Genomic DNA, 19,213 nt, shown 5'->3' on the forward strand with positions numbered 1-19,213 from the left:
TATTTTCCCATTCTCACTTCCTGCTGTTTTATAGCCAACTGCCCCAATATGTTTGGGCACATTGTCCACTGTCATCTACCCAATACTGCCAATGCAGGTGCATTATTAATGACAGGAGGGTTGTGATCGTGGTGGCACTCAACACTATAACAGGCTTGGGTAGATTCTGCTCACTTGTGTAGTCTTTTGTGTGGCTGCAGGCTGTTTTGATTTACACTCGTTAGGTTAATAGCTGGAAAATAATTCAGACCTTTTGCATACCCTCTTTTCCCCCTAATAAAGTGCTGAAAAATAACAAAAAGAAAAGAAAAACTTCATCAGCGTTTGAAGCCCGGTCTTTTCAAAATATCTTTGATATTCGAACTTTCTATTTTAAATGAGGCTGAGTTGTTTGTGCTCTTTGAAAGGGTGACACTCTTCTTTGATGGGAGAAATAATGATATGCATGCCTGACTGAATATGGCTAAAAGTATGTTTTAGCACATCAAAATAAAGCACTTTAAAAAGCATTAAAATGAGCCGGCCGATTAATAATTCACTCATACCTGTGGTGCGCAGGAAGACGACTCCTCGCATTAGGATTCTTTCTTTTTTGAAAGGCATGCAATTTGATACAAGTGCATTGGCTTCTTTTCCTCCCCTCTGTCAGTCGCTAATCACCAAATAAGTGTGTTTCTGTGTTTTCACAAACGAAATATGTGCTTGCATATGAAAAATTTACAGCTTCCCAGCAGCTTATTAGAAACGCTTAGTTAAAAATAGCATGTGCATTAGGGAACCGGGTCTGAGGTTGTGTTTGATGTCAGGGGAAAAAAGGTGGGTGGAGAGGTTGGGGTGCAGTGTTGTCAGCAAAAGGCAGACAGCTGTAGTTTTAATGGAAGAGTCCCTGTTTGTGCTTAAAACTTTTCAGGTGTGCAACTGATGAACACAACGGCCATTGAAAGCAAGGGCAAAAAAGCGTATTTTGAGCAAGTCGGGTCCGCTGGTTGATGCGGTAAACAGAGGAGTGCTTTGTTTGGTCTGATGATGTTTACACAGGCGGCACACAGATGTTGTGCAGGTTATAATACGGCCACGAAGTGTCTTGGCCATGCTGTTAGTTATCTAAAAGGTGCTTTGGCACCCAACTGTTTGAGTTTTTTTTTTCCTTCAAGTTCACCCCTTACAACTACTGAAGTGTTCCTTCTCATCATTGTCATGTAGCTGCTGGAGCAGGGCGCAATTGTTCCCTTACAAATGACAGTCACTGTCACACAGGCGACATTAGCCGGCACAGAAGAAAGGCACAAAGCCACCGTCAATCTCATTTTCCCTTTCTTGTTCTGCATCTCTTCGCTGTTCATTAAAATTATTTAAAAGTACATCAGAAGTGGGTGTAAAATGCAGATGTTTCCAGGATGTCATTTTATTTTGAAAGATGCCTTCATTATTTAGTTGCGTTTATCGCAAAGATGATGCCTTTATGCGCTCGGTGTAGGCATGCAGACACGTGTAAACGTCATATTCTCCAAAAACAGGAGACACGTTGCTGATTTCTGTGATCAACGTGCTAGACGTGAATTCACCCTCAGCGGTCACTTCAGTAGGTATGCCTATGCCATCTAATGAGATCTAATGATAGCTGTGTGACAATTTTTGTTGAGAATGTTTGTTTATTATTGTGGTGGCAGTTTGCTAGATGTACTACTGCATAGCATACATTAAAGCATTAAAGAGCATATGACACAAGAAAAAAAGTCTTAAATGGGATTATTGTGTGAATTAGAATCATATTTTGAGACGATTCGACTATATACAACAATTTAGAAAAGCACAGATGACGAGAAATTAGTCTTTTAATCTGCCGGTTAGCCACGCCTACCATTATAGGGCTTTAGCGTCCCCAACAGGTGGATGACGTCAGCGGTAGACTGGGCTCATCGGTTTTACTATTCAGCCCATTGAGGGGGAATTATTCAGAACGAGGAAAACGCGACGAAGAGAGCCGCAAAATGTCATTGTTTCAGTCTCTCTACTCCAATAATTTTACAGGATATTCTTTTTATCCAAGTATTTTTCCCCAATAGCTATATAAATAGCTTGAGAAGGACCAGTCAGCCCGTCGAGGGGGAACTATTCACAACGAGGAAAGCGCGACGAAGAGAGCGGCAAAATTTAATTGTTTCTGTCTCTTTACTTCAATTATTTTTACAGGATATTCTTTTTATCCAAGTATTTTCCCCAATTGCTAAATAAATGGCATGGTCATGACAAATAACAGTCTTGTGCTGAATGGAATATGAAATAATAAAAATGCATTTATTCAGGACGACATGGCAAAATTACTCCATAATGGTCAAAAATGTCGACTTCACCTTTACTGTCGCACCTCCCGAACGATATTTTATGACACCTAAATCGGACATATGTCATTTCCCTTCCCCGGCTTCGGAGAATGTAAACAAACCAGAAGCCGTGACAGCTAGCCGACATGCTAACCCGAACCGAGTGATGTTTCAAAGTCTTCGAAGTGGAAAATCACACATATCTATCCTGGATTATTTGACATGACGACCCAGAGAGCAATTTAAAGTTCGTTCCCCGGAGGAGGGTGGCTGGATTTGTTGTGCAGCTAACGTGCTGCTGCTAATGAGCATTAGGAGAGCTTTTTACATGCCTATCAATGATCAAACGTAAGTAGTCCTTCATTTAAAGGAAGTTTGTAGTCTTTACTTTGTAATCGCTGTATTCGTATTTGACATACAGTAATACAAAACAAGATGTTTACTCACTTCCTCGTAAGTCCAATGGTCCCACAGTAAATATCCACGGTGAATGGGAACCTTTTGAAACTCCAAAAAGGCGCATACGCCTCTCCCCCATACAGAATAATTTTTCTGCAGCCGTTTGGCTGGCGTGATGCGAAAAATAAACGTATTAATCCACAAAATCAGCTGAATCCTTCGTCCTCATACACAACAGTACACTGTAGCGTGAAGAGGACGTCTTCTACCGTACACGTCACAGCGCCCTCCTCCTCAATGCAAGACCGAAGCCGGAAGTCACTCATTTTCATGGCGCGGGATTCAAAAAACAAAATAAAAATAGCGATCGCTTCCACACACATCCAAGCGGCCCGTATCATTCAGGGGCATAAAATACCGCGTGTATTATGAAATAAACATGCTTTTTCGTGTCACAGGCACTTTAAGGCATCCGTGTCAGTCAAATATGAGCTTTAAAAGTCCACTGAGTATGTGCAATTTTGTCTTGATGTACAAGTTTGCTCATAACTCAATACAATTATAGTTGTATCTCAAATCCTGCTTCCGCAATGACATAAATGGAAACGCTATTATTCCAGATTTTCCAAACATGTAGTCATTAAATAGAATGTAAACAATCAAACCGTTTTTGCAACATTTGTTTCAGTTCATTGTTTCAGTTCAATGGATATTGTGCTGCTCCTTCTACTGTGTGTGCCTATAGAACACAGACATATGTGGTATACAGTCTCAGGAACTCAGCAGAAATTGGTATTAATGTCAGCCTTTCTTCGACATGGATGCTATTCAATTGCATTGTTTGTTAGCATTTAGCTAAGCAGGGTGAAGGCTTGCATCTTGGAAAACCCATAAATTTGGTATCATTGTTTTTCAAGGGGCCATCCTTCAGAGCTAGTTATGAAATATGTATATACTCGTATGTGGGCCAGCTATAAGCCCTCTCCTCACACCTACCTGAGAAGATGAGCGGTGGCCTAATGCAAAAAGACCCACTGCACATTTTGGGACTTACAGTATTTATAATAAACTGAAGTGGATGGATTTCTGACACAGTTAACATTTAATTGTTTTATTCCTGGAAATCCATAAGTTGAATTTCCCCCACATGTGAAGCACATTATAATTTGTCTTGTACAAAATGCAGTCCGACGTTTTTACAAGACAAAAGCAAATGACAGCAGTAACTGAAAACAAGTCACTCAAATGTGTACACATGTGCCAATGCTGATGATGCTCCTAGTGTCTGTAAAATGTTAACTTGGGCACTTGAGTGCTGATCCCATTGTCCAAAATGTTAGTGTTTATTCAGGACACAATTTTAATGTTATGCAATTAGCTCAACAATGTTTTTCCCACTTTATCACGTTTATCAATGTGTTATAAATTTTAAGTTTGTTAGTGTTTAATTCTTACCGGTGCAAAAGAGTGCTGTTAACAGAGCAACAAACACTTTGCAGGAACGATTATTTTCAGTCCCAAATCGACCAGTGTGACAGTTTTAATACATGGGTCTCCTGTTTGGCACACCTGTTACGCAGCCATGTGCGGTTTGCGTGTCCAGGTGTGATTCTGAAGCAATGCAAAAGCTGCTGCATTTTGGCAGAATAATGAACATGGTAATTAGCATCCCCTAGATACGCCACTGAGGCATTGCAGGCTGTGCTCACTCTGCATAAAACAAATATTGCGCTTTGTTTTGCATATAACGGCGCACAAGTATGAGCTGTTTACCTGCTTGTGCTTTCTTCCTATTGAATTGAGAGGAGGCTTTTTTTTTTTTTTTTTAAATTGTGCAACCAGGCTTTCTGATTGCAGTTAAAGTCAAAGTAGTCTGACAAATCAGGAGACGAAGCAATATAAAAATGTTTACATATTCATAATGCATCCTCTGGTTGCTTGTCATCCTTCAAATTATAATTCCCTTTGTCTTTGAAGATAATAGGCCGTAAATTGTCCTTGTTTGTGAGCCAAGCCCCTGAAAGCTCGGTGTTTACGAGTTGTAGCACAGGCTGTCTAATGGCCCTGCTCCAGTTGTGTGTCCTGTAAAGGTGAACGCCACGTCATCTTGTTGTTCACTCAGCCTGATGAATAACGAGCCAGCTAATTAATAGCCCCTCTGCATGTCATAATGTTCATTTCGCCCACTGCTAGACCATGCGCTTAGTCATGAAGAAATTGCCCTTGCTTTTACCATTAAGTGTGTCGTTTTGTTTGGATAAAAGAACTGAGTGTGATACATTATAGCAAATTGTTTCATTCAAAAGCACTTCTTATATTTTCATTTTATATTTCTGGTCGATAATCGCACCTTGTTTTCTCTCTCTCTCTCCAGACATCCGCTGTCGCAAAAATATGATAGAAAAGAAAATTAAATACCCAGTTATTATTCAGATATTAAAAAGAGCGAAGGACTTGTGCTACAATGGAAGTTGACTCATCTCAATACTAATTAGTAAGAAATGTTGAGTAAAGGTCTCTTCAAAAGATCGCATTCTGAACTGATTCAGGGTCTCTTGTGCGAACCTGGGATCAATTGCGGTTGTTTGGGGTTATGTACAGTCATTGTCCTCCTTTTTCATTGTACGCTTTATACAGCTATATTCGGTGCTATTGTAGTTCGTGACCTTATTCACCAAATCCAACCATTTGTTTAACCATAGAGATTTGTGGGCATCATGACATGTTGAGGCATGTTCAGCAGTTAGAAATTGTGTTTATAAATAAATAAATAACAATAACAGACTATCTGTTGTCGTAATTAGCTGTAATACCGTTGTTGTTGTATAAATCTTCGTAGCAAAACACAAACATCCACTAAACTTCAAAATGAGCGAACAAACGGTCGTTACCTTTGGGACACACTTTTGCCTAGTCCAAATTTTTACTTTCAAGTAATTCACTTTTTATTAATTTTTGTGGAGCCTATTGTGGTTTCTTGGAGACTCTCCAACCGGTCGCCAAGATGAAGTGATGTAGAAATGAAAACAGAGTGCACGATCGTTCTAGTTGAACAAGTGGAGGCTTTATTCACACAGAAATCTCATGTGTCCTGATAAACCCTAATCAAACAGTTGTATCATTCTCAGGAGTGGTGAAGAGAAGAGAGGAGCACGTACCCCACCCAAACTTTGTTTATATACCCCCGATACCTTTATTTCTGCTACCTGGCCAATAGAAGGCCCCCATTTCCTAAAGAGGTGGGGCTTGCCCTGCTGTGTCGCTTAAGGCATCACCGGCTGAATGCACTCCTGCAGTGTCTCTTTACGTGTGTTTAAAATAGCACATCTCTCTAAAAACAATTTAGCATGGTTAACCAATTTTCTACAGAAGTAATTGTATAAAATAAAAATTGACAAATAACTCTGTTAAGGTACTACACACTCAAACAGAGATGCTCAAACAGAAGTAACTGGAGACAGTTGCAGCTGCAGCTTGACAGAAGAACCAGCAACTTTTCAAAAAATGGACAGCCACACTTTATTTCTCACCTGAGTTGCACTGACCCCTGAGGACTAAGTAGACTGACGGCAGCAGATCCTCCAGTAGTGACTGGATGCTTTCTGTCTAGCTGCCACCCTCAATCCTTGAAAGCACACCAAGGCTTCAGCCAAGTTTGGAATCTGTTGCACAGTCCCTACGCTCCCTAAATAATACACTGCTGGCACGTGAGAGGTGAGACAAGGTGCCAAAGTCCAATTCACTTAAGGGACTCAACAGGACAAAAGCCTCTGGTTTATGGAAAAAGGCGCATGAATTAATAATCGTCTAATTGATTCCATTCTGCCTCTGACATTTGTGCTTTCAAACAAGGTGCCGCACTGTCAATGTGTCAGAAGAGCTTTGCTAAAAATTGCCCTTCTCTATCTAACAACTCGACAGGAGATACAGGACAGGAAGGAATACATTACAAACGTGTCTGACTTCCCAACAACCGAAATGTCCATAGTTAAGATCAACTATATTTCTAAGAATCATTATTATTTTTTATGTTTTCCTACAGAGTTTCACCAAGCCAAAGTATCTTTTTGTTCTCTTTTGTCAACATCTGCGAGACCTATAGTACCTCAATTCTCTATCTGTTGTCAATGTTGCGGTCATTGGTTGTGACTACCTGTTTATACGGTTTGTATGTGTGTCTAACACTACTCGGATACTGAAATCCAACTGTTTTCATCACTCTGCCCACTCCATTTTGACGCTCATTTATTGTCATCCTCTTCTGGACAAGGACGAACAGGATACAGTAGTTGAATGTTAGTCATGGTACTGGTGTTGGGCTACAGGATTCCCGAAAGAAAACTAACTGATCACATTTTATGGCACCACAATTGACCGTGACCAGGGACACTGTGTCCAAGTAAGCTTTCTGGTGCTTGTGTCTCCCGCTCACGCTCAGGGTGGTACACCCTGATAGAAAGGCAGTTGTGGGTCCTTCAGCAAAGATCTCCAGAGCCTCCTGAGTCTCTTCGTACTAAATAACATGGAATTTGCTTGGATTATATCCTGTTGCTTCCTTACTGTCCATTTACCATTTACCAGAATTATGAGGCTTGGAGGAAGCATTTGTTTGCGTAACTGATATTTTGCACTAAAACAATTTGAATGGCATGTTAATCAAAGGCATATGAGACCTTGTTTTGTGTAATGGCAAATTGTCGTGTTCAGGTGTCTGCAAAATTCAATTCCTTTATTAATATATTATTATATAACTATATTCTTGAAATTCTGGACTTCATTCCTTCTTTTGTAAATACCAGCACCATTTTTTTTCTCCTTCAATATACCTACCTCACTATTGGCCGAAGTCCGGAAATCCCATCTCAAATGGCTTCCAGTTAACAGTTTGTAGTTTTTGGCAAATAATGCTGACTAACAAAATAACTGTGCCTGGCATAGATTTTACCACACAAGATTAGTAAAGTGGGGAGTACCAAAGTAGACTTGATAGGGTTTTGGCGAGGACAGTGCCGTGACTTAGCAGTTGGAGTTAGGAATGGGAGTCTCCCTTTTGTTTAACATTCCCATTGTTTATAGGTGGATGTGTTTAATGGGATTGGCTGTGACTGGACCCTAACAGGGCATTGGTGACTGATCCCAATGTCTCTGGGAGATCTAGCAGGCGGCGTTGTCCAAAGCCTGGTTCCCCACTGGGTAATCAGCTCAACTCCTCCTGATTGGAGGTGACATTTTAATGTCTGGAGCGAGAGCGTGGTCAGCCCCGTTTAACCTGACCCCCGCCAAAGCACCCCGCCCCTACCAGTGCCCTCTGTTCTCAATTTGCCCTTCTAGGACTGTACAAATCAGGCCAATTTTAACTCTTTATAGGCTTGTTAGTGGCTAGCAAGGAACCTCCTTATGTTCTGCTGTGAATTTGTAGCTCTCCTTGTGTTGTCTGTGAGTGAATTCAGTTACTGTGTAAACTCCAGCTCAACTGAGCATTTAGTGTGATGATTCACTTTGTGCCACTTCCATTTTCTGTCATTTAACAACGAGGAGTTCAGAAGTGCTATGCGCCTCCTCATGCAACATGAGATAAGACTTTTAATTTGCATTGTTGTCATTTGTACTCAAATGATATATAACGTTTCATGCTCGATTTTTGCTTCTGTGAACTAATAGTGATTTTTCTCCTCTAAGAATCCCATTAGTCCATCACTAATGCTTCTATGTTTATGGTGACTAACCCACCATAGTTTTACTAATCATTTGCGTGTATGATGACATTTTCTACACAATTCTAAGCAACAAAACCACTAACACAGAGTGAATGTGATGTTTTGACTGTTCCAGTAGTGTATTGTATTGGCCACATAAAGTCATGGCCATAGCTCTGGCAACAAAAGAGGCAGTCTTTTCGATGTAAGGATGGTAAACTATGGAATCATTTTGAAGCAGTTATTCTAAGTCAATATTACCTCATATAGCTGGTTTGACACAAATGCACACGTAGAACAAGATTGCCCGTACATGGACGTGAACCTAAGGGGCCCAAGATGTTTATGTAGTCTGTCTTGATTTAAAGGACTCATGGACTGAAAATATGAGGTGGGGTGAAACTTAAAGCTGCACCCTGCGGCAAACTAACATTTATATATGATGTTGTCTATGTCTCCAGCGTTAAAAGCAGCGTGAAAGAAAAAGTAAATGTGTATGATATACAGCCCATTTCCCATTAAATGTAGATATGGCACATTTACGAAAGGCAGCCCTTTAGCTCTTTACACTCACTGATATTGATTGACCTGTCTGGTGCTGCCAAGCCTTCAACTCGTCCTGACGTCTCCTCTTTATCCCTCTGTGCATGTGTGTCTGCTCAGCAGTGTCCGGCCATTCGGAACAGCACCAGTCAGATTCCCCGATTGCTAGCAAAAGGCCCTCGTCACAGTCGGAGACCTCTGAGAGCCCGCAGTCCTCAAAGCGTCCCCGGGCAGCTGAAAAACGAGCTGCGGAGCAGGTGAGCACCACAAATCACAGAACTTTAGGAGCAGCCATGCATGCGCTTCCGAGAAGTACAACTTTTTATTTATTTATTTATTTATTTTTAATTTCCAATTAGTTGGCCCTCATTATCAGTTTAACTCCATTTAAAAGAAGAACTACTTTGGATACATTTTGTATCAGTTTTACCCAGCATTTTCCTAATCTTTGGGACTTTCTTTTCAACTATTCTCAAAATTATTTTTGCTTCTCTACTGCAGTCGCATTACTAATTGTGTATAAGGTGGAAAATCAATAAGGTATTTGACAGATGAGAGCACTTTGAAGTGGGTGCCAAGAGTGAGTGGTTCTCACTATTACACAATTCTCTGTGATCAGAGGAATCTGGTTGCTTGAGGGAAGGCTCGCCTCACCCTTCCCTCCTCATCTACAGCTTCTCTTCTCTCACAAAGCCATTTCACCCTATTAACCCCTCGTGAGTACACCCCACACTTCCCTCTCATCTGCTTCTCTATCTACTTTCACTCAGATGTACCAGTGCCCTTACTGCAAGTTCACCAACACGGACCTGAATCGTCTCAGAATGCACGTGATGACGCAGCACTCTGTTCAGCCCATGTTACGCTGCCCGCTCTGCCAGGACATGCTCAACAACAAGATCCACCTGCAGTTCCACCTCACGCACCTGCACAGTGTCGCACCCGACTGTGTGGACAAGCTCATCGCCACAGTAAGTATGCTGTAAGATGTCAGAGGAGTGTAGTACAAAGTTTTAGCCAGCAAAGTATGGGTATTATTACTGTGTTTAGGTTATTCAAAGTGAGTAATTGATTATAATGGAGTAAAAAGGATATGAATAGTTGACACACCCTTGTTCAAATGCCAAGTTTTTGTTTTCTACTTTTGATGTGAAGTGCTGTGTTTGCACCAAACACACCTTTTGGAAATATGGCTCAAAAAGCTTTGGTCTTTTGGACCAGAATTCTTTCTCCATGCCCACATGTGTTTGCAAGATTCTTTTATGACCAAATGAGGCCCGTGTTGAAGGCTCCGGCCATAATTCTAAAAGATATGTTTTGCGCAAACCCACCACTGCTCTTCACCAAAAACACCCTACCTAAAGTGAAGCATGGTGGTGGCATGCTGCATTGACATTGTTTTTCCTTAAGCTAGACCCAAAGGCAGGGTGAAGAATGTTCTACAATTACTTTATATTATTAGTGTACATCAATTCACCTAGGAGAATATTTGTGACGTCAGAACCCACTGTTGTTGGCTTACAATTTCTAGTTATGCAGTTCATTGCAAAGTTATGTCTTATTTAATGCTTTCATGTCCTCTTGCACCAGACACTTCCAAACACATTTTTATCATTTTGTACAAAGAAAGGGGCTGACTGCCAACCTATCCAGGATTCCCTGAAAGATAAAAAAAAATAATAATAATAATAATAATGATGTTCATTGGGAACAGATCAGACTTCTGAATGATTGAGTAATTAATTAACCAACCAGTGTACTAGTGTCCGTAAAGAAACGAAAGGGGAGACACTGAAGCCTGCAGTCAGATTTATATCAGCTGCAGTGTGCTTGTGCATTGTTCACTTCTGAAAGTAGTCTCCTTGCTTCCAATAATGCTCATCAAAGGGGAAATAAAACTTTATTTGCCCCGTTTTCTTGTAAATCACTGAGCAAATCTTTGTTCTGTTCTATCTTGTACGGCTCAATAGCTGGCCGGACGATCACACAGTAATACATTGCCGCCTGGCCGTGTTCATCCCCCCATCTCTAAAGTAAATGGCAAGCACATTAGTATGGTAGACTGCATGCAATATTTATTTCTTTTATAGATGTTGTAATGTACTGAACCACTACAGAGTAGCATGACAGAGGACCTGTAATAGGAGAGACATTAAAGCCAACACCTTTTTATAACTAGTGAATGCAGATGGAAAAGTACTTTATCCTTTTCACTCATCTAAGGAGAAAGGCATAATTAATTCTGAAATAGGTGACTTATTTCTTGCCAAGCATGCATAATGATAAGTTCTCTCCTACCCTCCATCCTTTCATCATCTTATTGTCTTCACATCTCACCTCCAAGCTGTTCGTTCCCACCCAAGTCTTCTTTGTAGGACTTCTTTTTGTACACTTATAATTCCCGATGTGGGTATTTTTAATTTTTCAGAGCATAATTTTAATTAAAACCTCATGCTATTACTTCATCATATAATTGATATAAATGTTTAATTATGCCCCCAGCTATTTGGCTACTAGTACTGTTGTTTTCTTAATCTTACATATGAATTTTGTAATTAAACAAATCATTTTTTGTGTTACAAATAGTTCTTTATATCCCCTAGCCATCCCTCTCACTTCATGCTTCATTATCAGTCTGTGTAAGACTGCAGCGATGAAAATTAGAGTCATTAATTTTGGGTCTGACTGGATGATGGCCATTTTGAACTATGTTTGCCAATTAGACGGGCAATTCAAAACTGACCTTGGGATGCTCTGATTTTTCTTCTAATAATAAAATAAAAAAATATATATATATGTATATATATATATATATATATATATATATATATATATATATATATATATATATATATATATATATATATATATATATATATATGTCTTGCACCATTTTGCTTTGTTATTGTCCTTTGGCTCAATTCTGCTTGATAAGAGTGTGAGACATCAATTGGACAATAACAGTATTTTCATTTTAAATGACATGTCAGTACTCATGTGTTGTCCGATTCAGTATATGACACTAATAAATTATGTTTCATAAGCATGACTGCTTAGATTAGATGATTTGGGTGTTCTAAAATATAAATTAAATGATGATAATAAAATCTTTGTTTTATCTCCCAGGTTACAGCAACAGATGTCCTACCAGAAAGCATGTTCATACCTGTTCCTGGTCCTGAAAAAGAGTCTCAAAACCCCTCTCAAGCTGTTGCCAACGCTGAGGACAAGCAACAACAGCAACACCCTGGTAAGTATTAGGCTTTTCCCTTGAACAAAAGACATGGTGTAATTTTGATTATACAATGTAAAGATTTAAGGGGAAAAAATAGGTATTTGCTTGTAAATTTGGTTAAATCAGTAGGATTACTGTAGAATTCCTCCCGTGTTTTTTTTTTTCTTCTTCACACGAAAACTAAGACTCCATTTTAGCTCGCCTAACAACCAGCTAAAAACCAGTAAGGGAAATATCTGATTTATTGATTTTTTAAAAAGTCTCTTATTTACAATATACTGGACTGTCTCAGAAAATTAGAATACACAATATTCTAATTTTTTGAGACAGTCCTGTGTATATATACAGGACTGTCTCAGAAAATTAGAATACACAATATTCTAATTTTTTGAGACAGTCCTGTGTATATATACAGGACTGTCTCAGGAAATTAGAATACACAATATTCTAATTTCCTGAGACAGTCAGGAAATTAGAATATTGTGTATTCTAATTTCCTGAGACAGTCAGGAAATTAGAATATTGTGTATTCTAATTTCCTGAGACAGTCCTGTATATATACACAGGACTGTCTCAAAAAATTAGAATATTGTGTATTCTAATTTTCTGAGACAGTCCAGTATGTTTGAGTTGTGCACTCATCACTTGGCCACTAGCAAACACTAACATGGTGTGGCGTTGCACAAATTTGTTGGAAGTGGAAACCACAACCAAGGGGATGACTGCATAACACTTGCCGGGACAGGTGCAGCCTCTCAGGGCTCCTCCTGGAAGTGGCGTTAAATTGACAGCCCAAAAACTCATGCCTGATGAAAGTTGCACTGGTTGCATGCATCTTGGCGTATGTGAGCTGTGGTACCACACAATTGATTATCATGGTCTAATTTTCCCTACTCATTTTTAAATACTCCAGTTCGCTCAGCACTGAGTTGTGAGGCGTCAGCCTTGCCATTGGCTGAGTGAAGGCTAAATGAGCTCTAACGCCCGTCTCTGCACAAGCCGTAACGAGCAGACCACCGATGCGCACCGAATTGAAGCGCATTATTGCGATTTGAAGTGTCCAAGATTAATGTGTCAATAAAAAAGCAGCTTGGCACAGCTTGTTCATGCCAGGCAAGCTAGCCGGTCCCACACTTATGATGCCAGGTCGGCAGAGAGCCAGATGCGCTTATCAAAAAGCCAGTTATGATTCGCGACCCATATGCTCCCAACCAATGAGTTAAACTAGATCATTGCATACATTAAATAAGCTTTAACATTTCCTATTTTCTCCACAGATGCTTTAGATGCTGAAATGGAGAGGGGAGGTTCACTTCCTATGGAAACAGCTGAGGCACGCAAGTCACCTCAGGAAGATCAACAAACAGAGAAAGATGATGCAACTGGCTTTCTGTGCTGGAAGAAAGGCTGTAGTCAAGTGTTTAAATCATCCAACTCTCTCCAGATGCACTTCAATGAAGTTCACAACAAAAGGCCTCAGCTTCCTGTTTCTGATCGCCATGTCTACAAGTATCGTTGTAACCAGTGCAGCTTGGCCTTCAAGACTGTGGAAAAGCTGCAGCTCCATTCCCAGTACCATGTGATCCGAGCAGCCACTATGTGCTGCCTCTGCCAGCGGAGTTTCAGGACACTACAAGCCTTGAAAAAACATTTGGAAACCAGCCACCTGGAACTTAGTGAAGCTGATATACAGCAGCTGTACGGTGGCTTATTGATGAATGGTGACATTATGGTCATCGGTGACTCAGCTCTCGGTGAAGAACATGGAGGTCTGGGAGAAGATGACAAAGAGGGAGAAGAGAGTGACCCAGAGGAAAAGCAAAGCCCAACAGGCAGTGATTCTGGCTCACTGTTAGAAGATTCTGGCTCTGAACCAAAACGTGCTTTGCCATTCAGAAAAGGCCCCAACTTCACCATGGAGAAGTTCTTGGATCCATCTCGTCCATTCAAGTGCACTGTCTGCAAAGAGTCATTCACACAGAAGAATATTCTGTTGGTTCATTATAACTCTGTCTCCCATCTGCACAAGGTGAAGAGAGCTCTCCAGGAGTCCACTACTGGTCAACCAGAGCTGACAAGCAGCCCTGACAACAAGCCATTCAAGTGTAGCACGTGTAATGTGGCATACAGCCAGAGTTCCACTTTGGAGATCCACATGCGCTCTGTTCTGCACCAGACAAAAGCAAGGGCAGCCAAACTTGAAGCGGCAGGAGGCATAACTAGCTCCGCAAGTGTTACTGGTGGAGGTGGAGGAAGTACGACTATCAGCACTTCAACAGCAAGTCCAGGCCCAACAAGCAACTCAACAACAAATTCTACCAACCACGGGTCGTCTGGGTCTCAAACTGCTCAAAATATTCTTGGAGGAAACCAGACCTCGCAAAGTCATAGTCATGAAAGGAGCAGTTCAGTTAGCAGCCAGTCCTCGCCATCGGAGAACAATGAGGTAAAAAAGGCTAAATATGCAGATATGCTACCTACACGTGGGCAACAGCTCCAGCAACAACAGCAATTAGCTCACGCTCAAGCACAAGCTCAAGCTCAGCTTCAGCAAGAACTCCAGCAGCAGGCTGCTCTTCTACAATCTCAGCTCTTTAATCCAGCACTTCTGCAGCACTTCCCCATGACAACTGATGCACTTCTCCCGTTGCAGCAGCAGCAGTTGCTGTTTCCTTTCTATATCCCTGGAGCAGAATTTCAACTAAACCCAGAGATCAACATAAGTAACTCAGCACTTGGCTTAACAGGAGCAAGCACCTCCTCGTTACTGGAAGACCTAAAAAACTCAGCCCAACAGAGCTGCTTGCAGCAGCAGCTGATGCATCACCACCTTCAGCAGCAGGTGCAGCAGCAGCAGCAGCAGTCTCACTCACAGGTACAGGGACAAATGGCATTGCTACAACAGAGTGCTTCTCTCCACCAGCAGGTTGAAAAAAAGCAGAAGCCTCCTTCCTCGCAAAATGACAAAGATATACAACGAGACAAAGATGCAACTGAAAAAAATGAGGATGTCAATAAAGAGTCAGTGGAGAAAGTAAAGGAAAGGAAGGACATTCAACACATTTCAACCAGTATTAACCACGACTCTGGCTTACTTCCTCCAAGGATTGCTTCCGATGCTCGTGGAAACGCAACCAAAGCTCTGTTGGAAAATTTCGGATTTGAGCTAGTAATTCAGTACAATGAAAATAAACAAAAAGCCCAGAAAAGGGGAGCTGGGCCAACAGGATCGAGTGGACCAGGTGGGATCACTAGAGTGGTGGATCCTATTGAGGGATTGGAAAAACTGGAGTGTGAAGCCTGTGGCAAGCTGTTTTCAAATATACTGATTCTAAAGAGCCACCAGGAACACATACACCAGGCGTTCTTCCCATTTCGATCCCTTGAGAGATTTGCAAAGGAATACAGAGAGAATTATGATAAACAGTATCCGCTGAGACCCCCTACACCAGAGGCTCCTCCAGCACCTCCCCCTCCTCCGCCACCCCCTCCACCCCAAAGAGCTCCTACACCAAATATCCCTGTGTCCGCAGCCTCACACACACCTCCAACTGTGCCTACTCCACAGCCTCAAGTTCCAATGCCACAAATTCCAATGCCAATGGATTTGCCCATTTTCTCACCACTAATGATGCAGCCCATGTCACTCCAGTCTTTGCCCAGCCAATTGACCCCCCAGATACCATCCGTTGAACCCAGCTTGGCCTCAGACTTGGCCCAGCTTTATCAACAACAGCTCACCCCGGCCATGCTTCAGCAGCAACAGAACAAGAGGCCACGGACACGTATCACAGATGATCAGCTTCGGGTCCTGCGACAATACTTTGATATAAACAATTCACCTAATGAAGACCAGATTAAAGAGATGGCAGATAAATCAGGACTGCAGCAAAAAGTTATAAAGCACTGGTTCAGAAACACACTTTTTAAAGAGAGACAACGCAACAAAGACTCACCATACAACTTCAATAACCCACCAACTACAACACTTGAAGATACTAAAATTGACTCAAAACCACCTTCTCCTGAACCACAAAAGCAAGACTTCTATGGGAGTAAGAGATCTTCGAGAACAAGGTTTACAGACTACCAGCTGAGAATCTTACAAGATTTCTTTGATGCCAATGCATATCCTAAGGACGATGAGTTTGAACAGCTTTCCAACCTTCTAAGTCTCCCTACTCGTGTTATTGTTGTTTGGTTCCAAAATGCTCGCCAGAAGGCAAGAAAGAACTATGAGAACCAGAGTGAAGGGGCCAAGGATGGTGAGAGACGCGAGCTATCAAACGATCGTTATATTCGTACGTCAAATCTGAACTATCAGTGCAAAAAATGCAACTTGGTTTTCCAGAGAATATTCGATCTGATAAAACATCAAAAGAAGTTGTGCTACAAAGATGAAGATGAGGATGGACAGTATGACAGCCACAATGAGGATTCTGTTGATCTTTCTAATGAATGTTACACTCCTTCTGGTTCCTCTTGCCACACTCCAATGCCCTCCTCTTCAAGTCTATGCCCACTTCCACCTACTACTTCAGCATTTTCACACCTCCCTTCTGCTGATAAGGAGGAGGCGTCACCAGCAACCACCTCAAACCCCCATGAAGAAAAGCCAAAAGAGCTACCAGACATATCAGTTGATCCCCTGAATAAGACATCTATTAAGCAGGAAAATGTACCCCAATCCCAATCAGAGTCGCAAAAGCAGAGACATCAGCGAGAAGAGAATATTCAACCGATTTCCAAGTCCAACAAACATTCCTCGCCTTCCTTTACTCAACAGCAACTACAATGTGGTCCATCAGCTTCTCAGACAAGCCAGGCCTCCTCGCAAAGCTCTCACATAAGCCACAATCCACATTTGACTTCTGCTACACAGCAAATGGCACAGCAACTCATCCCATACCAGTGCGATCAGTGCAAGATTGGTTTCCCCTCCTTTGAGCACTGGCAAGAGCACCAGCAATTACACTTCCTCTCCGTGCAGAATCAGTTCATCCACCCACAATTCATTGATCGCTCAATGGACATGCCTTTCATGCTGTTTGACCCGAGTAATCCTCTCCTGGCTGGCCAGTTACTCTCTGGGGCAATGCCCCAGATCCCCAGCAGCTCAGCCTCTTCTCCATCCACCCCAACATCCACAATGAACTCCCTGAAGAGGAAGCTAGAGGAGAAAGCTGGCACTAGCCCTGGAGAGAATGACAGCACAAACAGTGAAGAACCACATCGAGACAAGCGGCTTAGAACAACCATCACACCAGAGCAGCTAGAGGTTCTTTATCAGAAGTACCTATTGGACTCTAATCCTACACGCAAGATGCTTGACCACATTGCTCATGAGGTGGGGCTGAAGAAGAGAGTAGTACAAGTCTGGTTTCAAAATACCAGAGCAAGAGAGCGAAAAGGCCAGTTCAGAGCAGTGGGGCCAGCTCAAGCTCATCGAAGATGCCCCTTTTGCCGAGCTCTCTTTAAAGCAAAAACTGCCCTCGAAGCACACATTCGCTCTCGTCACTGGCATGAGGCCAAACGTGCTGGCTACAATTTAACCCTTTCTGGTATGTTACCTGACCATGAGGGGATCCAAATAAAGTTGGATGCTTTGGAGGCATCCAACTACTCTCAAATGGCGTCTTCAAATATGGATGGACAAAGTTCCTCTATGTCTCCAGTGAATAGAGGAATGGATTTGTCTCCCAGGGCTCTACTGAGTCCTTCCTCAATTAAAGTTGAAGGAATGGAAGATTTTGAGACCTCAGCCATGTCTGCTGTTAACCTCACTTTTGATCAAAACAAACTGGATAATGACGACTGCTCCTCTGTTAACACAGCCATCACAGATACTACAACAGGTGATGAGGCTAATGCTGATAATGACAGCGCTGATGCAAAACACAGCCAGAGTAGTAGTGATTACCTGCCGAAGCCTGGGGGCACTGTCCCCATCATTGAAAATGATGACCAGATGTCTTCGGGGCTCGTAAGCCCTGCTACAAGCTATTATGCTAAGGACTGTGAAAATGAACACATAATTGACCACAGTGAGACATCCAGCCTGGCAGACCCTTGCTCACCTAGTCCTGGAGCTTCAGGCACCAGGAGCATCGACAGTGGTGATCGCCCTGGTCAAAAGCGTTTCCGAACTCAGATGACAAATCTCCAGCTTAAGGTATTGAAATCCTGTTTTAACGACTACAGGACTCCTACCATGCTGGAATGTGAAGTACTTGGCAATGATATTGGACTTCCAAAGAGGGTGGTTCAGGTGTGGTTCCAAAACGCCCGTGCCAAGGAGAAAAAGGCAAAGCTCAACATGGCTAAGCACTTTGGAATTAATCAGACATCCTACGAGGGGCCCAAGACTGAATGCACTTTGTGTGGTGTCAAGTACAGTGCTCGCCTCTCTGTTCGTGATCACATATTCTCCCAGCAACACATCTCCAAGGTTAAGGATACCATTGGCAGTCAGATTGACAAGGAGAAGGAATACTTTGACCCAGCTACTGTCCGTCAACTCATGGCTCAGCAAGAGATGGACCGCATTAAAAAGGCCAATGAAGTTTTAGGATTGGCGCAGCAGCAGGCCATGCAACAACAGGGAATGTTTGATAACCCTGCAATGCAGGCGCTTAATCTCCAGTCAGCCTATTCCAATCTACAAGGCATTCCACCTGTCCTCTTGCCAGGGGTTGGAAGCCCCTCTCTTTCAAGCTTTAACACGTCTAATTCAGGTATGTTGCTCTTATTTAAATGTACACAAAAAAATTGTAATGACTATGTAAAATGTGTAACTTCCTTTAAAGTAGTTGCAAAATTAAACGTTAAAAACACATTAAAAACAAAGTTGAAAAATCATGAGAAAAAAAATCCAACTATCACACGCATTGAGAAAACTGTTGAAAAATATCCCAAAGATGCCTGTTTTTTAGCTTTTTTATATTTATCTATCTATCTATTTGGGCTGTACCTTATTGAAGATACAGTAGGTAAATAGTGTTCCTATTGTGACTGTC

The 19,213-nt window shown here is 41.8% G+C and overlaps 1 protein-coding gene across 15 annotated transcripts in view; it reads left to right on the plus strand.

Moving 5' to 3' along the window:
• The window catches only part of zfhx3b (zinc finger homeobox 3b), a 533,557-nt gene that overhangs the window by 507,112 nt on the left and 7,232 nt on the right, over window positions 1-19,213 (plus strand). For 14 of the 15 annotated variants that reach the window (XM_057852651.1, XM_057853147.1, XM_057853219.1 and 11 more), the window contains 4 exons: window positions 9,083-9,219; window positions 9,733-9,933; window positions 12,089-12,212; window positions 13,475-18,931. In XM_057852651.1, coding sequence (XP_057708634.1) covers window positions 9,083-9,219; window positions 9,733-9,933; window positions 12,089-12,212; window positions 13,475-18,931 — 5,919 coding nt within the window. The remainder of the gene's footprint in view (window positions 1-9,082; window positions 9,220-9,732; window positions 9,934-12,088; window positions 12,213-13,474; window positions 18,932-19,213) is intronic. The other variant, XM_057853588.1, reaches the window with a different exon arrangement.

The sequence above is a fragment of the Corythoichthys intestinalis genome, chromosome 1 (genome assembly GCF_030265065.1).
Source record: "Corythoichthys intestinalis isolate RoL2023-P3 chromosome 1, ASM3026506v1, whole genome shotgun sequence".
Classification (NCBI taxonomy): Eukaryota; Metazoa; Chordata; class Actinopteri; order Syngnathiformes; family Syngnathidae; genus Corythoichthys; species Corythoichthys intestinalis.